This window comes from Octopus sinensis, linkage group LG4, assembly GCF_006345805.1.
Source record: "Octopus sinensis linkage group LG4, ASM634580v1, whole genome shotgun sequence".
NCBI lineage: Eukaryota > Metazoa > Mollusca > Cephalopoda > Octopoda > Octopodidae > Octopus > Octopus sinensis.
In genome coordinates this window covers 24,084,761-24,097,855 of record NC_043000.1, presented here as the reverse complement: position 1 = coordinate 24,097,855, position 13,095 = coordinate 24,084,761, and the positions used below count along the sequence as shown (strand labels likewise).

At 36.2% G+C, this 13,095-nt stretch overlaps 1 protein-coding gene across 1 annotated transcript in view; it reads left to right on the top strand.

Annotated features, from left to right (window-relative positions):
• LOC115210625 (DDB1- and CUL4-associated factor 1) overlaps window positions 1-13,095 on the top strand; it is a 58,375-nt gene that overhangs the window by 2,386 nt on the left and 42,894 nt on the right. Inside the window, exons 2-5 of the mRNA XM_029779229.2 lie at window positions 10,477-10,553; window positions 11,311-11,384; window positions 12,019-12,135; window positions 12,502-12,639. Of these exons, the coding sequence (XP_029635089.1) occupies window positions 10,477-10,553; window positions 11,311-11,384; window positions 12,019-12,135; window positions 12,502-12,639 (406 nt within the window). The remainder of the gene's footprint in view (window positions 1-10,476; window positions 10,554-11,310; window positions 11,385-12,018; window positions 12,136-12,501; window positions 12,640-13,095) is intronic.

Genomic DNA, 13,095 nt, shown 5'->3' with positions numbered 1-13,095 from the left:
AAAGGAAGGAAGGGTGCATTGGATAACGCAGTTCTCGCTATGGAACGTCTTAAATTAAGATGAGATCGTCACTGAAAATAGAATGGGCCTGCTCATTCATGGTTGACCTGGGATAAACAATTCTCTTTCTCTTCCAGTTGCAGACTTCATCCACTGGAAACCCCAACACCTTGTAGGATATACATTACAGGTCTCTGGTAGATCTTAATATGAAAGGGAGGTGTCCTGTTAACTAGGAAATAGTAAACAATACCCAAAAGAACAGCATTACGTGTCTTTGTTTTAAATCACCATTAATGCTATCTACTTGAAAATAGTTTCCAGTTTAGGCATAAGGCCAGCAGTTTTGGGTGGAGTAGTCAGTACCATTAACTCCAGCATTTGACTGGGCCGTTCAAGAATTTGGACCTGGAGATCTCCATTTCCAGCGACTTCGAGGGCCACCACCCAGTGGTGTCGGGCGTCAACGAAGAGCCCTCAACTACAACAAGACGGCCAAAGTTTTTTTTTTTTTTCCAAGGTCTGGGGTCTCCCACCCCTAAGCCCTAGACCATCACCTAATCACCCTTACCCGTCTTGTTGCTTAACAACAACGGCATTTGACTGGTATTGTATCAAACCTCAGTGGGATGATATAAAATTCACTAAGATATAACAATAAATCAATTGACAAAGAACCATATACAATACATAATTGAATGTCCAATATGGTATGTTCAAAATGTCACTACTTATCAGATGAAGAGGCTCTTAGGTTGGTACCAACCTTATATCCTCAACTATAAAGCACTCCCTATCATTCACATAACTTGCTATATATCATCATAATCGTCTAACGTCCGTTTTCCATGCTGGTATGGGTTGGACGGTTTGAGGTCTGGAGAGCCAGCAGCTGCACCAGGCTCCAATCTGATCTGGCAATGTTTCTACAGCAGGATGTATATATATTTGAAAAAGGAAAAGAATGCTTTTACTGGTAGTTCAAATCAATTTAATTTTCTAATAATATGATATAATTTTACAGCTTGGTTTGTAGATCTATTGAGTTCTTTGTTAACTTCGATGGGGAATTCCTTCTTAATTTTACTGAGCGAGAGGCCCTTTGCCACCAACAGAAGTAGGAGCTCTCTGATTCTTGTTGAAATATTTTTTGACACCACTTTTACTCATCTGTGGGATAGAACATGGATGAATCTGATGCCCATCTACACAAAACTTTATAATCTGTCATTATGATGAGTCCTACAATTGAGGAACAGTAATAAGAGAACACCATTAATCCCATTTTACTTGCTTTAGTTATTTCTTTTGCAAACCATTTGAATGTGAAAGGGTTATTTTATAAGAATGCACCCAATTTTCTGTGTCCAAGATCAAAGATTGCCTTAATGAAATTCTCTCAGAATGGTATGCTGAAGGTACATTATTCTTAAACCTTTAGCTCTTCAGTCCAAGAGTAAATTACTCATAATAGCCTGCTTCAAGGGTGAGCTCTTCCTATCAAGAACATATAATGGTTGACTATTTAAAAAGTAATCCGCGAGTCCAGGGGTCTCTCTTTGTGCCACAAATGAAACCTGTTCTTTTAAATTCTTTATCTTAGTACAATTTAAGACATGTAATTCTCAACATTGCATGACTATCCAGGACACCATGTTTTATGCTTTAGGTGATGTATGTATCTAATACCACGATGGATTTCATCATGAATGCTTAATGATTTGCTTCTGAGATACTTCTCGCAGAACAAGATAACTAGCACACCTAATTATTTCTAATTAGCTCTTTAATACTTCCAGTACTAAATATGCTAACACTAACTAAAATCTAAGCCTGGCTGTCACTTAAGTTGTTTTAGGTGGCCAAAGTAAGGATGCTGCTGACATAGACACCTTCCAGCCTCTTCTTAGACCCAGAGGAAAGAGACCAGCTAGTACTCATTTTCAACTGAGTGAACTAAAGCAATGAGAAATGAAGTGCTTTGCTCAAGGACACAGTGTGCTGCCTTGGTCCAGGAATGTGTGACTTTACAATCATTAGCCTAACACCCTAAGCACTAGGCGATGTGTTTTCACTATCACCACATTGTGATTTGATCTGAAAATATACTTTACTCACAACCTTTCTTGACCTGACCTGGCATAAAGCCATCTCCCTTAGCACTACTGCCTCCCTCTCAGTTAAGGGGTCTTGTTTTGCAAGTTACTTGGTGACCTCACTAGTGCCTGTGCCATGTAAAAAGCACCCAGTACACTCTGTGAAGTGGTTGGCATTAGGAAGGGCATCTGGCCATAAAAACTACAAAAGCAGACATTGGTGCTTGGTGCAGTGCCCTGGTTCATTGGCTTCTGTCAAACTATCCAATCCATGCCAGCATAGAAAACAGACATTAAATGGTGATGATGATGATGACTGCATGCTTTTTCAGCTTTGATCCTCTTTTAATCTGGTCTGTACCATGCTGAAACACCACCGTAACAATACAAGTGAATGTTAAAACTGTTATAACTTCATATACATACTCTGAATAATTTATCTCATGGAGGACTGTCTAACTACAATAAAGTGTATTTCTGTTGAAATAAACAAAAATCGGCTTAGTTTGATCAGACCTTTGACACAAAGGTTATTGGTGGAATGTCTAAAAATGGCTATCACATTTTAGTCCTGGTCCCATTGTGAATATTGATATAAAGTTATTGTTTAATGTCATGTTAACTCTGCTTGAGTAACGTGTGATTATGGGTATTCCAGTCCTGGCTGTTTTTTTTTTTTAATTAAAACAGCCTATACTATCTTCACCACTGAACTTTCTGATTAATTATTAGATAAAGGCTTCGTTAGTAGCTCGTCCACACCACAGCAGGTATGGTTGTGTGGTAAGAAGTTTGCTTTTCAACTACATGGTTCCCAATGTGTGGCACCTTGGGCTAGTGTTTTCTGCTGTAACCTCAGGCTGACCAAAGCCTTGTGAGTGGATTTGGTAAATGAAAACTGAATAAAGTCCATTGTATAAATATCTATATGCGTTTGTCCCCCATCACCACTTGGCAATCGGTGCTGGTGTGTTTACATCCCCATAACTTAGTGATTTGGCAAAAGTGACTGACAGAATAAGTACCAGGTTTTAAAGAAATAATAGTACTGAGGTCAAGTCATTTGACTAAAATCCTTCAAAACAGTGCCCCCGCATGGCCATGGTCTAATGACTGAAATAAGTCAAAGATAAGAGACCATTTTTCATATTAAGAAGCTAGAATTTTCGCGTTTTAATTTTCAACAATATCTGTTACACATTAATAACAAGTGATTTTGTATTTGATACCATCTTACAGATTTCATTTGTTCATTTGAATACTTGCTCTGCTATAATACTTTCAACTATTCTGACTTCTCTGTATTTCTGTTGAAATTCCTTACCTTTATCTCAATTTTGAAAACCATGAAGAATTTAGTAAAATAACTTTATGGCTATTAAGCTGGGGTTTGGAATGTAAATTAATGTGAAATTTTAATGGACGGTTTGACTTTTTATCGCTTTAAAACAGGAAGCTTGTATCATAGAACCAAGTGTAGTCTCAGATAGGCTGACCTCAAAAGGGTTAAGTTTTTTAGCTTGTACTGTGATATAAATTTCAACTTTTTGAAGTGGCAATGACTATATTTCTGTTGACTAATCCATCATTAACATTGATTTCTTTCCTCCTACCCTTCATTTATATGCTCATTTTTTCATGTTGATGTGGGGAGTGTTCTGTATACAGTTATCTCTCAGCTATTGCAGGTGTTACATTCCAAAGCCCCATGTGATAGGTGAAAATCAGCAATGTAGAAACAGTACTGTATATTTTATTTTTTTTAATTTTTATGATTTGTATGTATTTATTTTATTATAAATGCAAAACACCACCACAGTGGAATCGATGTAAGCTTTAATAATAAACTGCTTTTTGGTGAGGGATTACTGTATTTTGATATCCTCAAACCTAGACTGAATACTTGTAGTGGTCTAATGAGCATGATCATTGCCAGAGCAGCCAACAGGCTTCCATGCCAGTGGCACGTAAAAGGGCACCATTCGAGCGTGATCATTACCAACGTAGCCTCACTGGCACCAGTGCTGGTGGCATGTGTAAAAAGATTCGAGTGAGGTTGTTGCCAGTACCGCCTGACTGGCCCCCATGCCGGTGGCACGTAAAAAGCACCCACTACTCTCTCGGAGTGGTTGGCGTTAGGAAGGGCATCCAGCTGTAGAAACTCTGCCAAATCAAGAGTGGAGCCCAGTGCAGCCATCTGGTTCGCCAGCCCTCAGTCAAAATCGTCCAACCCATGTTAGCATGAAAAGCGGACATTAAACGATGATGATGATGATGATGACTCAAGGCACCCAGATGCTAAGTAGTGGGGTTTGTCTGTTAGGTTCATCTTAGTGTTGTACTGGCAACAACTTTACCACTGAACTTTCTTATTAATTACCTTACTAACAAACTCAACTTGCAATGCTGTGCTAAGGAAACAGTTATAAAATTGATTCGCTTCTAGCAAGAGGATGTCTGAACACAACTGATGATAACTAATCAACAAACTTTACTAATGTCTCAAATATATTGTATAATGTGAAGCTTTAACTTCATCTTTTGTTACTTTGGAAACATGCAGACTTAAATTCATAAAATGCATACCACAGAACCACCCCAAAATTAGACACCATAAACCTTGTCGAAGCCTAATTAGATTACCTATGAGGAAAACCAAACAATATCAAAGTATGTGATCCCCACAAACTATGAGCCCACAGTGTCTTTCCATTTTACAAGAATGAAAGACAACCCAAAATAACGAGACTAAGATAGAAATTCACAATCGAGCATAACATATGTGCTTTCCTGTCATCAGCTTCCCAAACAGATATCACTATTGTTTTGACACTTGGGCAATATTAGTCATTCTGGCAAAAATTTGAAACCATTATTATCACTATTAATACAATTTGTGATGTTATTATCAGGTCTGTAAGGGCAGTGCAGATGGTCGTGCACTTGCAATAATTAATTTTGTTGATTGCTGACTGGGTTCAAATCCTGCTGGTTATCTCCAACATTGCATTTTAGTCTACTGTTGGTCTGCAGGAAATATTTTCTATATTCAGTTCAATAGACTACAGCTGCTGCAGCATTTCATGTGTATGTTGGTACAGATTATATGCAATAGAAATTTATACATGGTCAAGGGGTCACCAATTGACCAGAGTACAAGATGGTATCAAAAAGTTCCTGGACTAATTTTGTTTAATAAAAAAAATATTTTATTTACCTAAGTTTTAACAACATCTTCAAAATAGTCACCTTGTGCAGCAATTCACCGGTCCGCACATTCCTGTTACTTTTGGAACCTGGCCTGGAAATCGTTTTCTGTAAGCAAGTCAAAGACCTGCAATTCACTCTGGATCTCAGCAACTGTGTTAAAACAGCGACCATTGAGCTACATGTTCATCTTAGGGAAGAGATAGAAGTCTGCAGATGCTAAATCTAGTGAATAGGGTGGGTACAGAAGCAATAGCATGTTGTATTTGGTGAGAAACTCACAAGTGAGGAGAGCTCAGTGACAGGGTGCATTGTCATTTGAAGAATCCAATTCTTCTCACTCCACAGATCCAGTCACAATAGAACTCTCAATTGACGGCCTGGCCCTGGGGGACAAATTGTCAATGCACAATGCTGTGGGTGTCAAAAAAACGAGCATGCTCTTGATTGAACTGCTGCTCTGTCATGCAATCTTTGGTTGGGGAGATGAAGGACTCTTCTATTGACGAGTGTTGTGTCATCTCAGGCTCAATCCCATAGACCCATCACTTGTCATCAGTGATGATCCTTGACATGAAGGATGGGTCATCAGCTGCACACTGATGGAGATATTGACAGACTTTGACTTGTTCTTTCTGCTCAGTGGTCAGCAGACAGGAGACAAATTTGGCAAAGACATGCCACATGTTCAGTTCAGACTTGAGGATTGCTTGCACAGACCCATATGACATCAGCAATGTCATTGATTGTCCTCCAACAATCCTCACGCAAAGCTGATGGATTTTCTCCACATTTCTGGGGATGATGTTCATGGTAGGTCTTCCAAATCATTCATTGTCTTCCAGGGATGTTCTTTCACAGTGGCTCTTTGTTCCAACTTCCTGTCCATAACAAAATCGCAAACTACAGAATCCATGTGATCACAATAACACAAATTTCACAACTTGCAAAATAAACACACTGATGTCACATGGCACACTGCCTCAGTAAGGTTGTTGCTAGCTCTCACTGCGTATGCAACCATGTGCTGCCATCTGTTGGTGCACCAGAGAACTAGTCCAGGAATTTTTGCTTAGTATGTATAGTTTTTGTGACAGCATATTGAAAATGTTAGCCTCTTGTCAATTAGTCTGCAATATTTTGTCATAAGATGTCTATACTTCTCAACATTTAATGATGGGAATTTCTTAAGTTCCTTTTCTCATCATTAAACAGCAACCACATTGGTTTACGTACTCATGAGTCTAAATCTAGTGCAGACATTTTGATGCGTTTCAGGACAGATCACTATTCTTCGTTAGCTCTGCTCACCTTAAGTACCAGATCATCCAGGAATGATCCCTTTTGACAGACATTGCATCATATCTGTAAGGAGATTTATTTCTCCTCTGCCTGTGTTTATGAGCCATGAGATAAACTCCTGCATCGAGGAGACTCATGATCTGAAAGTAGTTCATAGTTCATACTTGTAATTATTACTGGAAACATTCTTCTATCTCCTTTGCATTTAGTATTCACATATTTATAACCATAACCCTTTTCATACTAACCTGCCTGAAACCACTCCAGGTTTAACAATGCAAACATCCTGTTTCAAAGTAATGTATTTGTTGATGTGTAAGATTTGCTTTTATATTTTTAAATGTATCAAAATATTGCCCTATATTGTTTGTCACTGTATTACAGATGGGTGACTAAGTGTTATAGGCTATGCACAATAATTCTTACTAATAATAAAATATTGAAAACAAACCAAAATATCAGTCTGTTAGCACAAACTTATGAAAACTTGTATATGGTATGTCACCAGTTATGTGGAAAGATCACATCATCTCGTTCCCAGCATACATAGCCCACACCTGCTTTGTGTCCTACCATTATTTAATGATTCTGTTGCTTTTAAGAAAGGTTTTTAAAAATTATCTAAATGAAATTTCTCTGAGAAAGATGAAAGGAATATTAAACTTTCATCCATGTATCAGCTATTTGCAACCTGTTGATTACAACAAAACAATTGCAGTGGTGCACCACCCTGGTGGCCAACTGCAGTAACACGAAACATCACAGCCAGAAATACAAGTTTCACATCCTGTATGATAATTCTCTTGACCAAATTGTAATACAACAATACGGTTGATCTGAAAGAAGACAAAGTTAAAATATGGTATTTGTATAATGCAGTTTATTTATAAATTTATAGCTTCACACCTTATTCCTGTATACTGCATAGAATCATACATTATCCCTTACAAAACAACTTTAAGATACTCAATAAGTATGACAAAACACACTAAATCTGTTTACTTGTAAAATAGAGGTGTGTCTTATACAACAGCAAATATGAAAATTCCATTCAAATTTTGTGTTAATTTATACTCCAAATACTAGCTTAACCTTCAGCATTTACATCAGCCATATTCAGCTCAATTATCCCGTTTTATGTTCAAACTGGCCATATCCAGCTTTTCACACCTACTCTACAATGTCACTCTAAAAATAAACTATCACATCATCAAAATCTTAAATATAAGGCATGAATAATTCAAAACAATGTGAATAATAAGCATTACATTTGATAGAGTATTCTGTTGTGTCTGGGGAGAGTCATTTTCTTTTTGTGCCTTATAATTTAACACGCTCACCGATAAAATTCCGTTGCGTCTTCAACCTTTTCAATAGTCTTGACACAGTGTAAATAATGAACAGTCAAGACTATTGAAAAGGTTGCAAGACGCAACGAAAATTTTAGGAAAATAAAAATAAGAAATAAGTGGAAATTTTACCTGTGAGTGTGTTACATTATAAGGCACAAAAAGAAAATGACTCTCCCCAGACACAACAGAATATGCTTCAACACACGAACTCATATAAAGAATCTTGCAAACTAAATCCAAAAACGAAATTTGATAGAGTAATTTGAATGTAAAGGGTTAATAATGACTGTCATTTTTCTCCAAATTTCAAGAGCAATATAGTAACAAAATGATTAATCTTTTTGTTTCCTTTTTTTCTTTCTTTTTTTTTTTTCCTGAGAATGCACCGTCTATGTGTATGAAATAACTTTTAAAATTATTAAAAATTTACAGTTTCTATCAACATAGTTGTGACTTTTTCATTTTGTAGAAGGAGGAACAAAAATACTATTTTAATTAGTTACATTCAGAGGGTGACAAAATTTAAGGATAAGAGAAAATCTTTACAATTGTAAAATATAATTAACTAACTCCACTGAAACTGCCTTTGGTTCTTTGGTACAAATTCCCAAATAAAAAGCTTCCATCAAAATTTCATATCAATTTATATTACAAGCACTAGCTTATCATCATCATCATTTAACGTCTGTTTTCCATGCTAGCATGGGTTGGACGGTTCGACCGGGGTCTGGGAAGCCAGAAGGCTGCACCAGGCTCCAGTCTGATCTGGCTGTGTTTCTACAGCTGGATGCCCTTCCTAAAGCCAACCACTCCATGAGTGTAGTGGGTGCTGGCATCGGAAACGTTCGGATGGTGCCTTTTACATGCCACCGATGCAATGATCACAACTACAATTTCCATTGATTTTTGATGTTGATGTACTTGACTCAATAGGTCTTATATAGGTCTTCTTTTATATATATATATAAGTATATGTATGTGTGTGTGTATATGTTTGTGTGTCTGTGCTTGTACCCCCAACATAGCTTGACAACTGATGCCAGTGTGTTTACATCCCTGTAACTTAACGGTTTGGCAAAAGAGACCGATAGAAAGAATAAAAAACTTACAAAGAATAAGTCCTGGGGTCGATTTGCTCGACTAAAGGTGGTGCTCCAGCATGGTCACAGTCAAATGACAGAAACAAGTAAAAGCATTTTGCCCGATGTTCTAATAATTTTGTTAGTTCACTGCCTTATAATCATAGAATATTATAAGTAGACATTAAATTTATATGTACACGCACACATTCAAACATAAGTACACTGAGATTCACAGAGGAGGTAAGAAAAAACTGAGACTAATGGTGATTTGCTGTACATGAGAAGACCTGCCCAACTAAATAAAATCTGCACCACCACAAACCTTCCCCATTACCCATCTTCCCAACACCCCTCCTCTACCCATGCTTACCACTGCATTCCCCTCTACTCACCCTCATGTACCTGAGACCCTGACAACTGACCAAGACCCTTGGCGATATACTGTGCTTGAGAAGACCTGTCAAACCAAGTGAGATCATAATTGTGACTGATGATGTTACTCAACTGGCACCCGGGCTGGTGGCATGTTAAAGCTTAATAATGACAAATTATTTTTATAAATTCTTCATTTTCAAAGTTGATTGAAACTAAGGCAGTCTATATAATAAACTAATTTTTTCAACAGAAATTACAAATGGAAGGCAGCAAGCAGGCCGAAATGTTAGCACACCAGGCGAAATGCTTAGTGATTTTTGTCTGTCTTTACGTTCTGAGTTCAAATTCCGCCAAGGTTGACTTTGCCTTTCATTCTTTCGGGGTCGATAAATTAAGTACCAGTTGCATACTGGGGTCAATCTAATTGACTGGCCCTCTCCCCTAAAATTTAGGGCCTTGTACCTAGAGTAGAACAGAATATATCCTTAAGGCAACGAGCTGGCAGAAACATTAGCACACTGGGTGAAATGCTTAGCGATATTTCATCTGTCTTTACGTTCTGAGTTCAAATTCCGCTGAGGTCGTCTTTGCCTTTCATCCTTTCAGGGTCGATAAATTAACTACCAGTTGCATACTGGTGTTGATCTAATTGACTGACCTCCTCCCCTCAAATTTCAGGCCTTGTTCCTAGAGTAGAAAAAAATTACAACTGAGTTAAAAAATATATTTCACTCCTGTCAAACTATCATCATCATAGAAAAGTATGATGATGACAAACAGCAGCAGCAAAAAATGTAGCAACAGCCCTTGTTAAATTATCTATATATTATCTACACACAACTCTGCTTGAATAAAATGTTTTACTTCTATTTCATAGTTTTTTGTTTACCCGTAGGAACAGTGTCAAATTGTCAAAATACTTGTCCTGGTAACATTAAAAATGTATAAACTTGAACAAGCATTCTATTGTTGAAATGTGTAAAGCAATGAAAGAAAAAACAATTGGTAAGCAAGCTTAAAAGGTTACTTATTTTTACTAATAATGTCCTTTCTTTTGTATAGGATGGCTGAGTTAATTGAAAAAGAAACTGAAGCATACTTTAAAATGGATCCAGATCCTTTTGATGATCGCCATCCAGGTAGGTTTGTCCTTCATAGTTATTTTCCAATCATGCAAACTTCATTCTGTGGTAGAATATAATTTATTTTGTTGAACTGCATTGTTTATTTAGTATGGTTATACATTCTTAACCCTGAAACAGTGGACATCAGTTGATGTTTCAAAGATTTTACATAGATATAGCCCTCATCAATTGATACCTGAGCATCTAATTTGTCAAATGCACCTAGTGGAGGGAGTGGCCCTTGTGGGAGAAATCAAGTTGCAAGTGGAAGGTTTATACAGAGATAAAGTTTTTTCTGACTTTCCTTCATCGTCAAATGAGATTCATGATGACGATGATGCTCTAGGTAGCACAGGAGAAGATGATGCTTCAAAGAGCTTTGGATGGAAAAAGTACACTGGTTTTCTTCATTTGTACATGGCTGGTCATGGAGAAATATCTTGCTTGGAAACAAGCGAGGGTTGGTGACAGAAAGGGCATCCAGCTGTAGAAAATCCACCTCAAATCCTGTCTGACCCATGTGAGCATGGGAAGGTGGACATCAAATGATGATGATATTCTCTCAAGCTGAACAGTGTTCTCAAAGATTAACGTGGATATCTTAGGGTAAAGAAGAAAATACAGTAATATATTAAAAACTGCAATAACTACATTGTTTCATACAAAATATAATTGGTTATAACAAACTACATTCAAAAGAACTTCGTTAGATTTAACAAACCATCTTTTATATTTTATAAAATGTAAAGTAATATTTTTGTCTTCTCCTCAGGTATTGCCAATCCTAATTGTACATTAGGTCACTTAATGAAAGCTCTTTTTATTAATGAAGCTTTTATGAGTAAAGTAAGTACTTTGACTTCATTTTGGTGTGTCTGTTGTATACTTAATTATATAAGTAATCATTTGTCTAGCAAAATTTTGGGAACAGGAATTAACACTGTTATAGCACAAGTCTAACAAAGAAAAGTTTCATAAGTTTTATTAAATGAAAGGGTTTTCCCCATTATACATGCATGTTATTTGTATTTTGTTTTTTTAATGCTCTCGTATGTCATATATGCAAATCCTTATAATAGTAATAATCATATTGTGCATACTGTATTCAGTGCTCATCACTTCATCAGAAAAAGAGTAAAAGTGGAGACAGAAAGTAGACATAAGTCAAATAAAGAACAGCAGCACTGAAGGCCAAAAGTAGGGACACAGCACAGAGAATGAAACAGAAAGATAGAAAAGTGGACATTAGCGAATCCAAAATGAAACCCTATATAGGTACATCAGGGGTGATGTTGGTAAATTCTAGAAAGATGGAAATTTAAAATTACTCTGTTGTTATTATTCTTGTAATATTGTGCTAGCATTAATTATTCTTATAGATGGAATTCATTTGTAAACTGATTTTATTAGTTGAGGGTGTTATTTCTTAATGAAATTAAATTCAGTCATTATATTGTATTTATGGTTTTATTTTTTTCAGATTGGCACCTACATAATGGAGGGTGGCTGGGAAAAAAAAGAAATTCATATTGCAGCCTGTCGTCTGTTGCTAGATATCATCAATGGCTTGGAGACTTCTGACGTATTCCAAGGAACGGTAAAATAACAATTCTTCAATATTAATATGAAGTTTTTATTTGATTATTGTCTCTGCTCAAAATTGCATGTGAACAAATAAAAATAGTTCTATGACAACATGGTTGGATTTCTATATTATATATTTAATTCTTTGTACATAAAAAACATACTCTACATGAATTTAGATGTGTTTCTAATATCTGCATGGTTCATCATTGTTTAACGTCCACTATCTTTCTACTTTGGTTACTGATTTTCTCTGAAAAAGATAAAATGTTACAACTTTTTTGATAAATCCTAGATTTGTAAGAAACTCTTTGAATCCTGTTAAATACATCCTTTGCAGAATAACAGTTTTAATTGAATTCTTCTCTTTTTTATCCAGGAAGGTCTTGTGACTCGCCTCTTCCAGTGGGCTTCGACAGATGAAGATCCTTTGTGCTACTATGCAGTAGGATTGTTAGCTCTTGCTATGGAATTACAAGATGTTGCCTCAAATTTTAAAGATGAAAATGCTGTCCTGGTATAACTACTTTGAAAAATTTAATTTTTTTTTCTATCTCAATTTAAATTATGAATTTGTGTTCCCAATTAACTGTTGGGTATTTCATTAAGTAATTTTAATTTCACTTTCATTATAAGAAAGCAGCCTTTCGTTTGACTTCTTAAGCTAGCAGTTTATCCTGAAATTATTGGTCATGCTTCTACCTTCACATGTTTTTATCTTAGAAATTCTTTTTAAAACGTATATCATTGCTTAACATCCACCCTCCATGCTACAATATTTAAATAAGCAATCTCATCATTATAGTTTTCTGATTAATCTCTTATTATAAAAGGCAGATTTTATCTGCCTCCCTTTGTCAGTTATAGAAATCTACAATATAGGATTTCTTCAATTACAATTTACCTAGCATTTTTAAGAGTAGAATGCATCGGGTTTTGCCAGGTCCAGTTTTTAAAATTTAAACTCCAATTA